The sequence below is a fragment of the Indicator indicator genome, chromosome 10 (assembly GCF_027791375.1).
Source record: "Indicator indicator isolate 239-I01 chromosome 10, UM_Iind_1.1, whole genome shotgun sequence".
Classification (NCBI taxonomy): domain Eukaryota; kingdom Metazoa; phylum Chordata; class Aves; order Piciformes; family Indicatoridae; genus Indicator; species Indicator indicator.
In genome coordinates this window covers 15050592-15071212 of record NC_072019.1, presented here as the reverse complement: position 1 = coordinate 15071212, position 20621 = coordinate 15050592, and the positions used below count along the sequence as shown (strand labels likewise).

The 20621-nt window shown below is 42.4% G+C and overlaps 1 protein-coding gene across 1 annotated transcript in view; it reads left to right on the top strand.

Moving 5' to 3' along the window:
• Nucleotides 1-20621, top strand: part of HMCN1 (hemicentin 1) — a 204862-nt gene that overhangs the window by 29629 nt on the left and 154612 nt on the right. The window contains exons 2-5 of the mRNA XM_054384518.1: nt 3328-3398; nt 8225-8383; nt 8890-9012; nt 20432-20603. Of these exons, the coding sequence (XP_054240493.1) occupies nt 3328-3398; nt 8225-8383; nt 8890-9012; nt 20432-20603 (525 nt within the window). The remainder of the gene's footprint in view (nt 1-3327; nt 3399-8224; nt 8384-8889; nt 9013-20431; nt 20604-20621) is intronic.

Sequence of the window (20621 nt, the reverse complement as noted above, 5' to 3'; positions counted from 1 at the left end):
GATGGTTTGTATTGGATTTGTTCCAGAAAGGAAGTATCAAGGTTCTTGTTCTCTGTCAAATGGATTGCGACTTGGTTTTATGTTGTTGTATGTAATTGCTTAGGTACAAGATCAAATACTAGAGTGGTTAGGTTGAGCTCTGTAAATTCAGTTTACAGACTACCAGCATGGTATATGGTGGGAAGGGACCTCTGGGCGTCATTCAGTCCAACTGCTCTGCTAAAGCAGGGTCATCCCGAGCAGGTTCCTCAGGATCACAGTGTCCAGGTGGGTTTGGAATTTCTCCAGAGAAGGAGAGTCCACAACCTCTCTGGGCAGCCTGCTTCAGGGCTCCAGCATCGACACACCAAAGAATTTTCTCCTCAGGTTCAGATGGAAACCGCTGGGTTCCAGTTTGTGCCTATTGCCCCTTGCCCTGTCACTGGATACCACTGAGAATACTGTCCCCATCCTCTTGCCCACCCACCCTTTAGCTCTTACTTAGCATTGATCAACTTCCCTCTCAGGCTGGCTCTTCTCCAGGCTAAACAGCCCCAAGTCTCTCAGCCTTTCCTCCTCACCAAGATGTTCCAGTCCCATCAGCATCTTTGTAGCCTCCACTGGACTCTCTCCAGTAGTTCCCTGTCACTCTTGAACTGGAGAGCCCAGAACTGGAGCCAGGACTCCAGGAGTGTCCTCACTAGAGTAGAGTAGGGGAGGGAGGAGAACCTCCCTTAACCTTCTGGCCACGTTCTTCTTAAGGCACCCCAGGAGGAGACTATTTGCCTTCTTGGCCACAGGAGCATGCTTAAGGAAGTCCAGATTTTGTTCAGTAATGTGCAACCATTCCTTTAACCTGAGTTTCCTATGCTGTCAGTTTTGTGTGTGTAATGCTGAGCCTTGGATCTCTGGGGCAGGCTGAAAGAACTGACATTTTGATTGGACTTTGGAGAGAAGAGAGTTCAGTTGCGACTTCCCAAAGACATACTGTCTTGCTGTGTCTCTCAGGTTTTTTACCTTCTACATCATCACCTCTAGAGTCCTTGAGGACTGCTTTGGAATAATGAGCACTTTGAAGACCTTCCTAACAAAGTAGTCCTGAAATTCTAATACTGGTGCCTAGAATGGATTCGTATTTCAGCATCAGCATGAACATCTTAGGGGACTCTGTAGTCAGAGTGCTCTAACGAGCTGTTAGAGTATTCCATGTCTTTGCCTAAAGAACCAATGAAGTTTAAAAAAACCCCAAGAAATGTTGGGGTTTTTCCATCTGCTTTGCTTGGCCTGTTTGCAGGATCTAGTTCCTGAGTAACTCTCCTGTATTGAGAATGATATGCTTGCCACTGTGCTTGTTTTGAGGAATGTCCTACTTGTGTGTGACTTCTGCATGCAGTTACTGAGACTTTGGATAATTTTGGGTGTGGATCAATGTGTAGTTAGATCTGTGAGTTGAGTGGCTGTCTGCAAGCCGTTAAAGATGCACAAAAGAACCGAGCTGTGCCTTCATTGCTTTTCTCAGAGTCTAAAACCTGTTTTGAATACTGCCACATTGGTCGTTTGCTCTTGTGAAGGTCTCAGTTCTATCTTGACAACAGATGTCTCTCTACTTGATGCTGACAAGGCCACCTCTAATCTAGGTGCTGCATCAAAGATCTGCTCTTTACTGAGCTCACAGCAGAGGGTGGCCAGAGCCTTGGTGTGATCCTGCAGTGTGCTGGCGAGGGCTGGGGCTTGGCATCCATGTCCTGCTGGAGAGGGCCCTCATAGCCTGCAGAGAAGCAAGGCCAAACCCTCATCCGGTTGAAACTGGGTGTGCTGGTTTAGCTGAGCTGAAGTCATGCTGCTTTTCATACTGTTACTTTATAGGGAGAGAGCCTTTCCAAGGGATTTACTGCTCTGGGATTGAAAAGTGTAATCCCTCAGATGATGGAGAATAACGGAGCTGGTGGGTTTGCTAGATGTATCTCTTCTATCCTTTGGAACAATGGTTGGCAGGGGATGGATTTGAAGCAAAAGATTTTGGAGATTGTTTTATTAGAGGCATTTACTGAAAGAGTACCCAGAGGAAAATGGTCAAAAGTGGTGTGCTAGAGGATGGCAGGAGGGCGTTTGTGGAAGAATGGTGAGTCCTTGTGGTGGCTCTTGATGCTGATACAGCATTTTAGTAAATAACATTTACAGATGAATGACTCACAGCCATAAAACCCCCCAAACTCAAGGCACTTGAATGTTCTCAGAAACGTTTTGTGTGATCTCCTGGGTGACTTTCACACAGCTGAACAGCTCTGCTTAGCAAAAGCACTTGTTAAGAGCCCCCCAAGCAAACACATGTCTGATTACTGTAGACTTTAGTGATGGCTATTGTTGGAATTCCAGTGAAATCAAACTTTGCACTGTTTAAAAGAGAGGAACATCTCAATTTTGTGGAAGATAAGTAAGTATTAACTTGTGTAGGACTTGGAACACACTGGGCTGCTGGAGCAGCATTTCATATCAGCTACAGCTGCGGTAAACTGGCAGCACTGCATCTTCAGGCTTTTCTTTTACCCTGACGGTGGAATTGTCCCCCTTTTTGTATATGCCTGTGCTCAAATGATTTCTTTGAGTGGTTAGGGGCACTATGCTAGCAGAAATCTCACCTGCTCCTTTTTTGTGCCTGTTTGTTTCTTCAGCTTTGGCTCAGCACCCTGACCCAACGTGCTTAGCTCAATGAATGCCCATGACTGGCACAAGGACAGGGCAGGAAAAGCATGGGTGCCAAGACCATGAAAGTTAGCTTAGCAGGAAGGTAAACTCAGCAGGAAACCATAGCTGCAGGAAAACAGCTGGGTGTTCTCCAGTTCTCAGTGTAGTTTCACAGAATGCTTTATGAACCTATAAATGTTTAAGACATTTAGAAGTTACTAATACTGGAAAAGTGTTCACACTGAGTGCTATTGGGGTTGGAAGGGGCCCCTGGGGGTCATCTAGTCCAACCCTCCTGCTCAAACAGGGTTACCCACAGCAGGTTGCCCAGGATCACAATGTCCATGTGGGTTTGGAATCTCTCCAGAGAAGGAGACTCTGCAACCTCTCTGGGCAGCCTGCTCCAAGGCTCCAGCACCCTCATAGAACAGTTGTTTTCCTTCCTGTTGAGATGGAATCTTCTGGGTTGCAGTTTGTGCCCACTCTCCTGTGCAAATCTAGTGTTACTAGATTTGGAATCAGATTTCTGTGCTGAGTACATCATTCTCAATTATTCCATTCTGTTAAATACTTCCAAACAGTGACTCTGAAACAGTCAACTTCTCAAGTTTTCTTGTAGTAACTTTGTGTTTTCCTCATACTTTCCTATTATTTTCATCCTAGAAATTGGTCCAGTGACGATAACCACGGATCCCAAGAAGTTTCAGTTTGAACTCAGAGAACTTTATGTTCAGGTGAGTAACTTGTTTGTTCTTTATGTGGCTCTAGCAAAGACCATGCTTCCTCCCTCTAATCTTTCCTCTTATGTTAACGTTTCTTCTACAATGAGTCACTGGGAGGTAGATCATGGACCTGCTGGAGCAGTTCAGAGGAGGGCCTTAAAGATGATCAGAGGGCTGGAGCACCTCTCCTATGAAGGCAGGCTGAAAGAATTGGGGCTGTTCATCCTGGAGAAGAGAAGGCTCCAGGGAGACCTAATAGCTGCATTTCAATATCTGAAGGGGATCTGCAGGAAGGCTGGGGAGGGACTATTGAGAAGGACTTGTAGGGATAGGATGAGGGGCAATGGTTTGAAACTGGAGTAGGGTAGATTTAGGTTGGACATCAGGAGGAAATTCCTTACAACGAGAATGGTGAAATACTGGAACAGAGCTGTGGGCAATGTCTCCCATCCCTGGAGACATTCAAGGTTAGACTTGATGTGGCTCTGGGCAGCCTGATGCAGTTGGACGTGTCCCTGCTGACTGCAGGGACAAGGTGATCTTTCAGGGTCCCTTCAACCTGGTGTAATCTGTGAATATGAATCTGTCATTTTATCTGCACAAACTGTCACCCATATGTTATTTGGTCATCTTAATTTATGATCACGATTACTTTGTCTTAGTTTGCATCATTATATGGGGATTCAGTTTAGTGGCACAAGAAAGAATAGTAAAATAATGCTATCATTTATTTTGCACTCTATTAGTCTTGCCACTCGTTCACAGAAGCTTTTATGAACTGTTTGACTGTGTTCTGGAACTTTCTTCCCATGAAAATACTTCATTAGCCTTAGTTAGGTACAAAAAGACTGTAAGACCCTTGAGGTATTCCTTACATACTGCCCTCACTGCCATGTGTCACTTAGCACCTACTGATTCGAAGGCATCTGGCTGGTTGGAGCCCTCTTGAATTGCTTCTGTAGCTGTGCTCAGAAGACAAGGGGCAGTTTTTGAGCTAGCACAGCAACATGTCTCCTTGGGTCGACTTCCCTTGGAGAGAATGAACCACAAATGACATCTAGATTCCACGATGGAAAGAAAGTGAAATATTGGAATGGAGTTACTCTTACTGAAAACAAATACCATCCTATTGTCTTGGTTTTTAATCAAGCAAAATGCTTCTGACCTGTGGAGAAGCTTGCTAGAGTCAGTAGTGTCAGGCAGCCTCTCCCTGAGAAACTGGCATGTGGGGTAACCACCATAATAAAGGATTGTTTGAAAGCCAGTAGTGATAGTTTCAGAAGAATAAGCAGTTTAAAAGTTGGCAGAAAGACTAAATTTGGAGCAAACAACAGTAAATATTCAAGGAGACAGAGGATACCAGCTGTTCTACTTTTCTCCTTCACAGGGAGACTGAAACTTTAAACATCCTTCCAGTACTAATTTTTTGTTTTCTGAATAGCTCTACTGGAAAGTAATTGTAGCTCTTTCTACAAAGTGTGTGATTGAGGTGAAGTCCTTGAGAATTTAAAGCTCTTCATTGACAAGCAAGTTGTTTAAAAGTTGTTGCTGTCTAAGGAATTTAAGATTTCTTTTCTCCTGAAGGATTGCATGTTTTGTAATTACTTTCAAGATGTGCTTATTTGGCTAAATTAAGTCTGTCACTGACTTGAATTCATTCATTGCATTGGTGAAGGGCCAAAATATGAATTAAAGAAGTGATTAGAACAGGACTGATTGGTCATCCTGCAGTAGATGTGAATGCTCTCAGAAAATGTGAACACTTCCCTATCCAATTGTTATTAGTGTTTTTCCTAGAAAGTTAAGAGGCAAGAATGAGTACTGTGAAGGTAGGAGAATTTTAAGATAGCTTCATTTCTCATTAATGAATAAAACAAAAATTAAGATGAAGATAACTTATTTTAAGGAGTCTTATGTACAAAATATATTAGATGAAAACATGCTCTCCAGGAACACTGCAAAATTATTCTCCTTGGATATTGGGGAAAGCACAGCTCTTGTTTACCAGCTCAATTCATCTGGTCACAGAATGACTGTACACTAGAAACAGGCTTTTGGCTGTTACGTGACATCAGGTAAAATCAGTCGGAATAGATTGTGCTGAAGAAACTTGGCCTTGTTCATTCTGCATTCACAGTGACAAAGGAACTATTCCTTTGATTCCTCTGAAGTCAATCATAGAATCATAGAATGGTTTGGGTTGGAAGGGAGCTTAAAGATCATCCAGTTCCAACTTCCCTGCCATGGGCAGGGACACCTTCGTCTAGACCAGGTTGTTCAAAGCCTCATCCAGCCTGGCCTTTGAACACCCTCAGGGAGGGGACATCCACAGCTTCCTGGGGCAACCTGTTCCAAGTGTCTAACCACCCTCACTGTAAAGAATTTCTTCCTATCTCCAGTCTAAATCTCCCCTCTTCCAGCTCAAAGCCATTGCCCCTCATCCTATCTCTACAGGCAGTTGTAAAAAGTCCCTTCCCAGCTTTCTTGTAATTCCCCTTCTGCCTGTGTTTCATCAGTAAATAACTGTCAAGTATTGTTATAGACAGCATGACAATAATCTACGCTTGGGCAGCAGTGGTTTTGGAGTGTCTTTAAGAGCTGAGCAGATTTTTTGTGTGTTCTCATGAAAAATCCAGCTTTCACAGTGGTTACTCATTTTCATAAGCAATGTGATTAAATCTTGTCTATCTACAAATCTTTTAAAGTATACTCAGGTAGTTTCAGAGTCAATCATCCTACGATACAGATGCCAGTACCCTGGCATCCACAGTTATGAAAAGGCCATTTGAGTATTTCTCAGTGCAAAAATGACAACTTAAAGCAATATTCTGTAAGAGATATTAATAACACTTAAAATCAGGTATTAAATGTATCCATTTGTAAGTGGGTACAATGCCATTTAAGTAAATAGTTAGACAAATATGAAATGTAGTCCTGTGAAATGTCCCTAGCACAGATCAGCTGAGCTAACAGCCTGTATGGCTGCGTGCCTGTCTAGAATGAACGGAAAATGAGACTTGCTGAGCTTTACTCACCTCTGGCTTTCCAGAAGCCTTCTTGAGGTAATTGTAACCATATTTAATTGCAATTTGGAAAGAAAGCCAGGAAACATTTAAAGGAAAAATGTCCTTTTTTTTTTTTTTCTTTAATAAAGCCAATCTATTTCTGTTTCATTCTACCTTGCTGCTTCCCCTCTTCTGTTTGGAGAATAAAAACAGTCATGCTTGTTCACAGTGTAACCATTTAGCTCAGTAGTGCTCTCTACAAAAAAGGAAAGGTGGGGGTTGAAGGAACCTCTGGGGATCATCCAGTGCAACCTTCCTGCTAAATCAGGGGTACTCACAGCAGCTTGCCCAGAATCACAATGTCCAGGTGGGTTTGGAATCTTTCCAGAGAAGGAGACTCCATAACCTCTCTGGGTGCCTGCTCCAGGGCTGCAGCACCCTCACAGGTGGAGCCTTCTGGGTTCCAGTTAGTGCGTGTTGTCCCTTGTCCTGTCACTGGGCACCACTGAAAAGAGTCAGTCCCCACCCTATTGTCCGCTACCCTTTAGCTATTGATCAGCTCCCCTCTCAGTCTGCTCTTGTCCAGGCTTCAACAGCCCCCGGTCTCTCAGCCATTTCCCCTCACAGAGATGCTCTAGGCCCTTCAGCATCTTTGTAGCCACCACTGGGCCTTCTCCTGTCCCTCTTGAACTGGGGAGCCTAGAACTGGACACAGTATTCCAGATGCGTTTTAACTAGGTCTGAGTAGGTAGGGAGGAGAACCTTCCTTGAGCTGCTGCACACACTCTTCTTATTGTACCCAAGTATACCATTGGCCTTCTTGGCCACCAGGGCACATTGCTGTCCCATGGATAACTTATTATCAACCAGGACTCCAAGGTCCTTCACTGTGGAGCTACTTTTTCAGCAGGTCACCTCTCATCTGTACTGGTGCAGGGGCTTATTCCTCCCCAGGTGCAGGACCCTACACTTACTGTGCTGAATTTCATGAGGTTTGTCTTTGTCCATCTGTCCAGTCTTGAAAGTGCAGAAATGTGCTGCTGTATAGAGGCAGGTTTTACAGTTCATGTTTGGCTGTTTGGGCAGTTCTGTCTTCAATGTGCCACATTAATTTAACTTACTTTAACTTACAGAAAAAGTGTTATATAACAATATTTTCCTCTTATTCTTAATTTAGTAAGATAAACTGATTTTTTTATATAAAGTTGACTGTCATATTTGGAAGAGTTTTGCTTGAACACATGGTCTGAACAACCTCCAGCCATCAGCTGTTTGCTTAGCAGTACGGGCCAGTGCGAACTCATCTCCTGTGCCCCTCTGCTGAGCTCTCTGCACTGGCTGTCCTGCCATGTGAAGTCTAGGTCAAGTTCTTTCAAGTCTGGTATGTAAAGGTCCTGGAGCTTATCACTGCTTGGCTGAGGTCGTTTCCCATCTGTGTATGTGGCCCTGACCTCCCATGACTGCTGTATACTACCAGAGCAATTAAATTGTCAGCCAGTGAGGGAGCGTGTGACTATAGGAAATGGAGCTGTCACAAGAGCTGGAGCTAAACAAAATGTGGTGCTATCAGAAAAGATAAGAGTGACTGGGACACCAACCGTTTTCAGTGCTAACCGCAACCCTTTCCTTGATTTTTAGCTTCCCTAAGGAATTGTTGCAATTGCTGCTTGTCTGAGTGTGTGACAGTACCATGCAATGCTTAGGATAAAAACAGGCAATAAATTATTAGATATTGAGCAAGTATCTATCCTGAGTGTCCCTAAAGAAAGGAACTTATTTGGTATGTTCTTTTTTCTTAGAAAAATGCTTTGTTTTCCTTCTCATTGTCAACAGGGTGGTGGAGACTGTCCAGAGATGAGCATTGGGGCAATAAAGATCGCTCTAGAAATTTCTCTGCCTGGTTCTTTCATCTATGTGTTTACTGATGCACGATCCAAAGACTACAGACTTGCCCACGAAGTGCTTCAACTCATTCAACAGAAGCAGTCACAGGTATGGAGGAGATTTACTTTCTGAGATGGTTTAGGCGCTTAGTGCCCTGTGTTCTCAGTATGGAAAAATTCTTCTATGGGAAACTTGGGGATATCCTTTTACAGAAGTGCTGTCATTCTAGGGAACACGTTTATTGAAACAGAGTTAACTGATTTGATTAAGAGAAATATTAAGAGGAATATTGCTTTTGATGTTGTGAATTTGAGTGCAACCAAAACCTCTACCATCTGCTTGTGGTCAGCTTACCACTGATGTGGATGTTGTTGGATTGCTCTGAAATGAGTACTGTGTGAAGTGTAAGTGCTGATATATAATTATAATTCCTAACATGAGTCTTGACTGCTTCTTTTCTTCTTCGCTGTTTTTCCAGCAGCAGTGAGTGCAGTATGGCTGTCCTCATGTACAGTAATACCACAACTGGTGATGCAGTTCTTTTGCTGCCGTGCCTTAGTGCTGTCTCTGCAGTGTTTTGCCTGGCAGTAGTTATTTATTTCTCTTTAATACAGGTTGTGTTTGTGCTGACTGGAGACTGCGATGACAGGAATCATATTGGTTACAAGGTCTATGAAGAAATTGCCTCCACGAGTTCTGGTCAAGTTTTTCACCTGGACAAAAAACAAGTTAATGAGGTAACCTTGCTTGAACTCTGCAGTACAGAAATAGAGCAAGGCAGAGGTTTATACTCTACATCTTTATGTGACTTTTTTGTGGGTTAGAGAGTGTAAGGGGGAATTTAAAATGTTCTATTGTTGGTATGTGGATTCTGTTCCACCTTTTCCTTCCTTCTTCTTTCCACCTGCTATATCAGAATGCAATTCTGTGACTTTTATTTATGTTAGGGAAGTGTGAATTGAATTGCCATATCTAAACAGAACCTCACCAATTTCCCTCTGCCAGGGTCTTGAAAATAAGGAGAAGGTTTGAGCAGTATGCCAGTGGCTTTACTGAATGAGAGTTGTGGTATCAGCTTGAAATGCACAGTATGCCAGCAAGCAAAGGATTGCTAATTAGCTGGGACAAAAATGTTCCTCACATCATGGACTGTCTTGGTTTGAGCTAGACCAGAATGAGCTCTGTTCAGGGATTTGATTTTGCAGCTCAGTCTCTGCTCAGTGAGGCACTTGCTGAAGTTCAGGGCAGGTTTGCACAGCCAGGGGCTGCATCTAGCAGGGAGAAGCTGATGGGGAGAGAGTTCATGCCAAGGGCTGGGGGTCAGAAAAACTCTGCCTTAGACCTTCTCCTCTGCACACCAAGGGCACTGCCACAGCTTGTGCCCTGCATCGGGGGGCAGGAAGTCAGAGGTGGCACCTGCAGGAAAGAGCAGACAGGATGGCTGACCCTCAACTGCCCAACAAGGGATTGCATTCCCTGGATGGCATCTTCAGGAGAAAGCTGAGGGATCACCAAGGTCAAGCCTCTTCTTAAATGGCTGGTGTCCCAGCAGGACTCTGTCCATTCTGCCTTTGATACTCATCTGTGTGTTCCAGAATCCAGCTCCTGAATCCACTTCCCATCTGCTGATGAGTCCAGTCTGGGACTTCCCCAGTGCCTGCCCCCAGCATCAGTGGTACCACAATGGTGCTGTCATTGGCATCAGGGGTTGGGTTCTGTCTTTGTGTCTCTATTCCATTGGATTGTTTTTCTTCCCATCTCAGCTGGTTTAGTTTCTTTCCCGCCCTGACCCTTGGCATAGGGACAGATGGGTATGATGTAGTGGGTTTCCAATGATAACTGTGGTAACTTTAACTGAGGTTGCTGTTCCAGTGCTTTTGACAGCTCTGCTGACCTACATTGTGGTTGGTGAACCACAGCCTTGAGTGACTATTTTCTTTGAAGATTCCAGTGAGTCTTAAGGAGAAATGAAACTCTAGTAGTACATGAGAAAATAACTTGGAGAGAGCTGAAATCACATGTTAGTGATCTGGGGAGCTGGAACTGTTTATAAATGTTGTAAACATTTTCCTTTGACTCCCTGGGAGAGGTTTTAGATAAAAAATTTACTTTGGTGTGTTCCTTTTTCTTTCTTTCTTAGAATTTGGTTAGTGACAAATGTTGGAGATAAATCACAGTTCTGTATTGTTGTCCCTTAGAAAAACTGAAGTTCTTACTGCAGCTGTTCTAAGGTATTGGCAATGATGTGAAGGTGATCAAAAGGAGGGGAACTTTCAGAGGATTTATTCTCCACAACTAGATAGGTTAAAAGCCAGAGAAGGACTGAGCTGTTGGGACTGTGCAGTTCCCAACTGCATTTTGCTGTTGTTTGTGTATGGAAAACCCCATGAAATCCCTTAATGCAAAAGGGGTGGTGATACTGCAGATGGGAAATGCTCTTTGCCAGGGCAGAAATTTTAGGATAAGGTTTTTAATTGTTTTAGTTTGTTTTCTTCTGCTTTGGGGAGGTAAAAGTGAGCAGAAAACACCACTTGTAGCTGCTAGGGTTCTTGGGTAGATCTAGCATGTGCTGTCAGCTGCCCACCTCTGCTTTCTGCGTTTCTTGGCACATTCCCATTTCTTAGAATGTTGACTTCTCCTGGAGTGGTTATATCTGTCTTTGAATTTTGGGTAAAGCTTTAAGTAGGTTTCAGTAGTCATTTTCACCTCCTTCCCACTTCATCTCAGCATTTCCTTCGAGCTCTTCACCTGCAGGCTAGACAGCCCGTGGCCTGCTCCAGAGCCAGAGACAGGTATTAACAAGTGATGGTATCAGTAGGTGCTGTTCTTGCATCTCAGACATGGCTTCAGGACATGCTTTAATGGCTACAGTGGTGTTAGGTTTGCAGTTGAACTCAGTGGTTGTAGAGGTCTTTTCCAACCAAAACAATTCTGTGGTTCTGTGATCTCCTTACAGTGGCCATAGGCTGTGAGAGATCAACTAGTTAAATACAAAATCTTCAAATCACTTTCAGTAGTCTTCCACAAGAACTGCTGAACAATTTGCATTAAACCCCAAAGACTCTGGAACAATTTCAGTGATATTTGACCTTGCATAAAGCTCTGTCTGGGCTAAGGGACTGTGAAAAGGAGTTTACCAAAACACTGTCATCCCAAATAAGACCTTCACTGCAGATCTCAGTTCTGGATCAGAAATCGGTTTGTTTAGGTGGATGCAAATGAAGAGGAGATGTAGCAGAAATCTATACCAGCTGTTTATGGACAATCCTTTAGGCAAGGTTCAACAGAAATAAAACTTGTCCTTCTTTTAATCTGAGAAGTCAATGATGTGTAAAGAAGAAATACTACAATATATTCACTGCTTTGGGCCTAGAGACAGCTAATGCTAAATTGTAGCTTAGGAAAGAGCTCCAAAGTCCCTGACTGGGGATACCCTGCCAAACCAATGTCTTGTTTTGTAAAAACATTCTTGATTGTTCTACCCCCCAAAAACCCAAACAAAGCTATTTTTAGTATATAAAGTTTCAAACCATTGCTCTCATGCTTGGCCTTTGTGCATTAAGTAGAGAATGAAGCAATATCATAAGCTAGCTACAAGGAACCAACAAAACAATCCTTGAGACTTAGCCAAAGCATGTGATATTGAAATGACTAAGAGAACTTACTGCCTTTTTTTCACTCTCAACAAGATGTAATGATCCCAGCTACCACAATTAACTTGGTTACAATTATTCTGGATTGACAAAGTTGTGTTGGGTTCTGTCCAAGAGAACGTGAACTAAAGATGTATCTCTGCTTACTTGGTGAATGAAGCTCTTCTAAGAGTGAGAGGAAATTTGCCACGGTTGCTGTGCATTAGACCAATATGAATATTCTTTAAATCCACAGTACAAGTTCTGATTTTATTATCTAAAATTCTTCAAGATTTTTCCTGTGTTTTGGGGTATCAGGTCTACCATCACCTCCAGAAGTAACTCCTTACTTAAAAACCAGGACATGTTTCTAATAGGAAGAGGCCAAATATATTTTTGTCGCAATGGGTACAGTTTGGTTAGTCATCTGATTCCAGGTCTGTGAGGGAGGGAGAGTATTTCAGAGTACCAGAGGTTGGAAGGGACCTCTAGGACCATCTAAACCAAACCCCTTGCTAAAGCAGGTAACTCACAGCAGCATACCAAGGGTCGCAATGTCCAGGTGGGTTTGGAATCTCTCCACAGAAGGACACTCTGCAACCTCTCCAGGGTTCAGGCACCATCACAGCAAAAAAATTTTCCTTGTGTTTAGGTGGAACCTCCTGGGTTCCAGTTTGTGCCCAGTGTCCCTTGTCCTGTCACTGGGTACCACTGAGGAGAGTCTGGCCCCATTCTCTTGCCTCCCACCCTTCAGCATTGATCAGATCCCCTCTCAGACTGCTGTTCTTCAGGCTAAACAGCCCCAGGGCTCTCAGTCATTCCTCCTCACAGAGATGCTTCAGACCCCTCAGCACCTTCATAGCCCTGGTGATCAGAGTCCTTGAAAGAGAAAGGTTTACTGTTCAGATTTTGGGTTTGAAGTTCTACTACTATTAGCAACTTGTGAATACCACCCAGAAATTAATTTAGTCTTCAATTTGAGATTTTTCAAGCTGCTCTCAACTTCAAAGATTTTTATTCTCCTGAATAGTTTCTAAAATCAGTGTCCTTCCATCTCAAGGAATGGTAGCATTCTCATTTTGTTTCCAGTGTCTTGGAAAGGTTGCTCTCCTTGTTTTACCAAAGCATTTAGGAACAGATTCCATAATTTCCCAACTATATCCAGTTTTATTTTTATTTTTCCAGAAGGAACTAATTTTAACTTTAAGCTGTGTTACACCACACTTACTTATTCCCCTCATAATGGAGTGCTCTAAGGCAATTCCTGTAACTGATTCTGATGCCCAAAGGTTTGTACTGATGCCAAAACTGGTGTTAAGAAGAAGAATGGCGATCAGTGCAGTATGAATTTGGTACAGCTTAAAACTGGTGGAGATTAATTAGTGGTTCAGATCATTCCTCCAGGTCTTTTTGATTGTTTGTGGTAAAAATGAGTCATGACTGTCTGAGGATTTGGACTGAGTAGTATGGCTGAAGCTGGGAGTTCACAAGGACAAGCTAGTGAGTAGTGGTTTTCCATTTCTTTCAGTATTAAACACCTACTTGATTTTTTCATATTCTAACCTTCCTGTAAGAAGGGAAAAATTTCCATAGACTGCTTAAAAATGAAGCTTTCTTCCTGATTTTTGAAGTGAGTAGAAATGGATGTTTCATATACAGAACATTGATGAGAGGAGAACTGAGACTAACTGTGAGGGAGACCAGAGGAATGGTGTTGACTTTGGTGGGAAAAGGAAGAGGGTGTTGTTGAGTGACTTGAAAGGTGGATCAGACTAGGGGAAAAAACCCAAGGAGTTTGGAATTTGGGTGAGAAGCCTGTGAATAGAAGTGATGATGTGAATGAAAGGAGACTGGGAAGGGACTGCAAACAGCATGTTCAAAGGAATGGTGCAAAAGAGATCATTCTGGTCAGGAAGGTGCAGAAGGTTAATGTCTGTAAGATCATGTGGAATAGAATCAGAGTTCATACTTGTGGATGTTTTGCTGTGAACAGAAATCTCTAAAACTAACTGGAAGAGCATCCTATTTCTCCTGGCTGTCGGTCCTCACAGAGGTCAGCTACCTAGAAGATACACCTGCATGGCTTGGCTTAAAGGTCTGTAGTGTGTGTGAACCAAGTGTGTGCTTCGATGATGATAGAATTGCTTAGGCTGGAAAAGACCTTTAAGAATGTTGAGTCCAACCATTAACAAAACACTACCAAGTCCACCACTAAACCATGTTCCTCAGCACCACATTACATGATTTTTTTTAATCTCTCCAGGGATGGGGACTCCACCACTTTCTGTGGGCAGCCTGTTCCAGGGCTTGACAACACTTCCAGGGAAGAAATTTTTGCCCATGTCCAACCTTAATCTCCTTTGGCACAACCTGAAGCCATTTCCTCTGGTCCTATTGCTTGTTCCTTGGGAGAAAAGACCTTCTTTGGACATGCTCCAGTCTTTCATTGCCCTTCTTGGAGGGAGGACCCCGAAAGTGAGCCAAGTATTTGAGGTGCAGCCTCACCAGTGCTGAGTACAGGGGACAGTGAAATTCTGGTGCTACATGAGAAAGCGATTTAAAATTTAGTTTCATTCTGATAAAAAAGTGAAAGACCAATCCACTGAAGCTGACAAAGTCAAAAGCTCAAAATGACAGCTTAGAATTAAGGTTTCTTGCATAGCCCTGCTTCTTGCCTTTCCTTCTTCCTCCATCCCGAACAGTCAACATCTAATTTCATAGAAAGAAGGAATGTTTTCATGAGAGAAGCAGCTAAATGCTGCCTTGGGGAGTATGCTTCTATTCATCAGTTTTGTACAGTGAATGCCAAACAAGGAAGGAAAAAAAAAAGTAGTCACAGCTGTCCTCTCTCTGTTTTATAAGGAACTTGGGTTCTCTGGAAAAAAATAAACTGTCATCATGTACGTAAGGATGGCCCTAAAGCAGCTACAAAAGGATGTTTGCAAGACAGTTGAAAGCAGGCAGGCTTAGTTCTTGTGTTTCCCAACTTTGAAGAGCTTAGAGTCAACACTAAGAAACTTTCCAGTTGTGTAATTACAGTTCTGTGTAATTTGAGTTATTTTCATAGTCTAATTTTCACATGCACTCTCTCAGTCATGTTTTCAGATGTGCCTTTAAAAGCATTATTAGAATACTTTCCTCTTCAGTGAAAGCACGAAACTACACATAGTTCAGCAAAGAAACAGTTAACTTCAAATCCTGTTGCTTTGACTGAGAAATATTCCTGAGACCCAGGGTAAACAACTGGGAATAGAGACCATGCTCCATAGATTTTCCAGGTTTCAGTATGCATTCCAAGAAATGACCTGACAGCAGGGCAGGTTGCGAGAGCAAATTCTCTGGGGAAGAATTATAAATTATTTTTATATTTTTCCCTTCCTCCTTGACTAATATTCATCAAGTCACCCTTTGGCAGAACAACAAAAGCTGCTGTTTTGGGGGCTTTCTGTAAGGATCTCAAAGGGGAAAATAATAAAAATATCTACTTCTAACCCCATGTTACAGCAGTATTGCAAATCTCTTTGGAATGGCAGGGTTGGGAAATGGCTCCCAGAACTGCCTATTGACCTTTGGGGAAAAAATAACTATAGAAACAAGTCTCTGCCAGGCTTCAGACAGCTGGGTCATGCTTTTGCCTTCCATTTTCATTTCTGTACTTGAGAAACTCCCAAAAGCTGAAGTTGGATTCCATGCTGAATTTAAAGCCCTTACTTGCTCTCAGTATCTTTTGAGATATACTTGGGTCAAACCCAAAGGTGTTCTAGCTTTCTCTTTCCTGAAATGGCAGCTGCACACCATAATTCTGCCCTGGGATGCTGCATTCTATTTTAAGGGCAATTTCTATTCTAAAAGAATCCCCAGGTATCCTCAGCCAGCCTGCATACAATTAATAAACTGGAATTTTAGCTAAGGTTTACAGCAGTTGTTGTAGCATTCAAGTACTTCCTTGCTGGTATCTTATTCACATAACACTCCTGTGAGGTAGAAATGTGATGTTGATCCCCTTTTGGTTAAGGAGTGTAGATAGATTTAGGTGGTGTGGCTCAGGTAGCAACTTGCTTTGCAAAGTACTTGCACAGCCTGAAAACACAAGAGTGAGGCCAAACCCCTCAGCGACTTAGTCAATGTACAGCTATAGGAACTGGAGAATCTAAAAATCGTGCTTTGTATGACTAGACAAATATGTATTTATATGAGGAAATATATTTCCATATACCTAAGTTCAGATATAGTTGGCATGCCCATGACTGATGTTTAGTGTTGCTTGGACTTCCCTGAAGATCTTGAGCCAGCCCTCCTTCACCTCACTTGGTACTCACAACAGGTCAAAATATAAAATGCCTACATTTGCTCTTTGGACTAGATGATCCTTGAAAGTCCCTTCCAACCCCAAATATGCTAGGATTCTTCAGAAACAGTACATGTTTGTAAGCTTCCTTGCTTTTATTTCATAGATTTCAAAAGTGGAAGAAGATGCAAATTCTTCTTAAGATTATTTTTTTCTTTTAAAAGGAACAAGTGGTAGGAGATACAGAAGTAGGACGTGGTACCTTTAGAATCCTGGCAGTGACCTCAATGTTTCACTACAAAAAAGGCATTGTGGTGCTGGAGCATGTCCAGAGAAGGACAACAAAGCTGGTGAAAGGTCTAGAGCATGAGTCTTGTTAGGAACAGATGAGGGAACTGAGATTGTTCAGTATGGAAAAGAAAGGAGGCTGAGGGGAGACCTTCTGGCTCTCTATAACTCCCTGAAAGGAATTTGGAGCCAAGCATGGTTCAGTCTCCCTAGTAACAAATGATAGGAGGAGAGGAAATAGCCTCCAGGGGAGGCACCAGGAGAGATTTAGTTGAACAGTAGAAGAAACTTCTTCACTGAAAGGGTTCTTAAAAACTGGAACAGGCTCCTCAAGGAGGTGGTTAAATCCCTATCCCTGGAGGTGTTTCAAAGACACAGAGATGTGATGCTGGAGGACATGGTTTAGCACCAGCCTTGGCAGTGTTAGAGAATGGTTGGACTCAATTATCTTAAAGGTCTTTTCCAAATGAAATAATTCTGCCATTCTATGGTTCTGTCTTATATTCTTGTACTCATTTGACTACCTAACTGTTGGAATGAAAGATGAAAGAGCTAACTCCCATTAAAGTTGTGCTGGGTGGAAGAGTTTGACCCAGTAACCACTGCCTCCTTTGAAAAAGTGCATTCTGACTGGTCCCTGTCACCTTCCACATTGATAGCAGAATGAAGTGTGTGCCATTGGTACTAAAAGGTAATCAGAAACAGAAGAACCTCATGATATGTTTCAAGAGCAGGTAAATGTCCTCATGCTGGTAGATACATAGATGGAAATTTAGTGTCCTTGAGATTGAGGTTATTCATCTGAGATGAAACTACGGCAGCACTTCGTCTTACAACTATTCCATTGCCTAAATCACCAAACTGTAGCAGATGAGTAAAGGTGTCTGGAAAGCTCTTACATAGTAGAAGACTGTTTTCATGAAGGAGAAAAGGCAACTTGTTAAAGATTTAAAAAGGAAAATTTGAGCTGAGTCTTTGTTCTGGACTCTCATTGGATCTTGGTAAATGTTCAACTATTTTTACATCTCGCAGAATTTATTTTCATTCCCTGCAAATTAATCTAGTTCCAGCAGGGACCACAAAACTTAGCATGTACTCAGCCATCCAGCTGAAAAATCCCTTAATTTAAACTATTCTGGTTTAAACTGATGTAAAAATCCAAGAATCAGGGTTATTTTTCTTTGAAACTGACATTTTGAAGCCTCCTGAAAGTGAAGGGATGTTAAAATAGATTAATTTTTTTCTTTCAGTTTGTGTTACTTGCTTTAACAATGTGGGATTTACTGCATTAAGTTCACATTTACATTCTAACTCAAACCTTAAATCAGTCTCCTGGAGTTGAAATAGTTGTTGGGTGAACATCCTTATTTATAAAATGAGAGTAAAAATTGAGAGCAGAGAGGGAAGATGGAGTCAGGATCCTTGTAAACTAAATGAATATGATGTAGTAGACCAAAGGATGTAATTAGCAAACACAAAAAGGGTTTTAAAGTTGGAAGGATGGAAGGAACTGTAAGAAATTCTTTTGTTGTGTGCTATGGAGTTTTGGTGACTGGGGTTTGAGACATCTTCCCCCTCTTTGGTGGGCTGTTTTCAATCCCGATCCCTTTAATGAATCTATGATTCTCATGATGTGAGTTGCAGCATGATCCCAAAAACAGATAAGTAGGGGTAGTGAACTTTGAGAATGAGAACCACCAAGGAGGGATGAGAGAGGTTTCCTGATGGGCTCATGCCAGTTTCACCTCAGAAGCAATTTCTTCATGTGTCTGTGTTCATGATCCCTATACTCGTGAACGTATAAAACCCGAGCACCCCAAGGAATGAAGCAATGGCAAGATGATCATTTGGCTCCTGATACATCCCATAATCAGCATGACTGCTTCTAGGCATTGATTTGTATCTTTTAGTAACAGCTGCTGGAATAGTGCCCTTGCCAGTGCTCTGCGTTTTTCTTGTTGGGGTAGCTATCAGAGGTCAGCACAGTGCTTTGGGATCACAGAGATCATGCATGCTCTGTGGTAGTAATTTTGTCACTCATTCTGTGCAGGAATGGCTTAGAGCAGTCTTGAACCTGTACCCTGTGTTAGTTTTTATGTGGAATGATGCTTTATAAGCATTAGTATTACTTACAGATGGACCTAGGTAGAGTTGGGAGTTCTTCCATCTGTCTTTTCTAGTCTAGTTTATTTTCACTGTAATATAGTGCTTTTAATAGAAAACTGAACTAATTAGAGCAAGACATGGACCTGCTGGAGCAGGTACAGAGAAAGGTCACAAAGATAATCAGAGGGCTGGAGCACCTCCCCTATGGGGACAGGCTGGGAGAGCTGCGGGCTGGAGCAGGGTAATTAGATTGGATGTCAGGAGGAAGTTCTTCACAATGAGAGTGGTGAAATACTGGAACAGATTGCTGGATGGGTGGATTGCCACCTCCATCCTACCAATTACTGTGGCTGCCTCTCAGGAAGAGGCATCCCAGGTTGATGGTCATGAGTTTGGGGTGAGGTAATGATGACTAGAAGATCCTAAAAGTATATCATGGGAGCTAAAATGTTCCCTAATTTAGTTGCAGGATTGGTTTTTTGTTTGGCATGTTGGTTGGTTGGTTGGTTTTGTTTTTAATAACAAAAGTAGTTTGGGAATAACAGGTATTTTTTTCTTTCCTCTCTATCATATCTGTGTTACAGTGTCATTTTACCAATTTTTCAGGTATGTAATATTAACCTTTCTGAGCCTAAGAAAGAATTGTGTGTGTAAATACCAATGTGATTCCAATCCTTATGTATATTGGCAAAGCTCCTGCAATGATGCTTTACTTTGTGACTTGATTTATTTTGCCTAAGTCTGTTGAAATGAGTTTAAGCTAGACGGGAAGACTCCTTTCTTATGAAAATTCATATAGGTTCATTAAACTTTACAGTTCGTTTAAAAACTTGTGGAGTGAAGATCCTGGAATTAAATGGAAACTTTTCCATATACCTGGTACAAAAAAAAGTGTTGTACTTGTCTCAATATATATGAGTAGAACAGATTGAAATTACTTTTGGAAGCATTTTTTGACTCAAATATATAAATTCTAAAGGTAAAACTTACATTGAGCTGGACATTTTTGAAGCCTTGTGATTGCTCTTCCAGGCTGTCTAAGTAAACAGAGTTGCTCAGTAGCTGTTGCAGAAACTGTACTCCCTTGGGTCATGTTACTGCAGGGCTTCAGAGTGGTATACTTAATTTTACAGCAATTTGTGTGTGTTCTGTTCAAAGTCTGCCTAAGTCCCTTACTTATGCAGACCCTTGTGGAGGGGACACATGGCCCTGCTGTTGCATGGTTGTATTTCACAGGATCATAGAGTTGTTTTGGTTGGAAAACACCTCTAAGATCATTGAGTCCAACCATTGACTTAACTCCACCGTGGCCATTAAACTATGTCCCAAAGTGCCATGTCCATTTCTTGAACACTGTCAGGGATGGTGACTCCCCACCTCCCTGTGCAGCCTGTTCCAATCCCTGATCACTCTTTCAGGAAAGAAATTTTTCCCGATATCCAACCTAAACCTCCTCTGGAACACCCTGAGGCCGTTTCCTCTTGTCCCATCACCTGATACTAGGGTGAAGAGACCATCCCCAACCTGGCTCCAAGTTCCTTCCAGTGAGTTGTACAGGGCAATGAGGTCTCCCCTCAGCCTCCTTTTCTCCATACTAAACAACTCCAGTTCCCTCAGCTGCTCCTCACCAGATCTGTTCTCCAGACCATTTACCAGCTTCATTGCCTTCTCTGGACACTCTCCAGCATCTCAATGTCTTTCTTGTAGTGAGAATCCCATAGGTGAAAGTAGTGAACTTCTAATGTAACAGAAATTAGCATGGAATGTCTACAAGTCAGCAGAGACAGTATTTCAGCAGCAAAGTGTTGCCAGTATAGCAATAACTGTTGTTTTCTCTTCTAGGTGTTAAAATGGGTTGAAGAAGCAGTTCAAGCCTCCAAAGTGCATCTCTTGTCTACAGACCATTTGACCATGGCTGTCAATACTTGGCAGATTCCTTTTGATCCAAGTCTGAGAGAGGTTACAGTATCCTTGAGTGGTCCTTCACCAGTGATCGAAATTCAGAATCCATTAGGTGAAGTAGTTTATACCT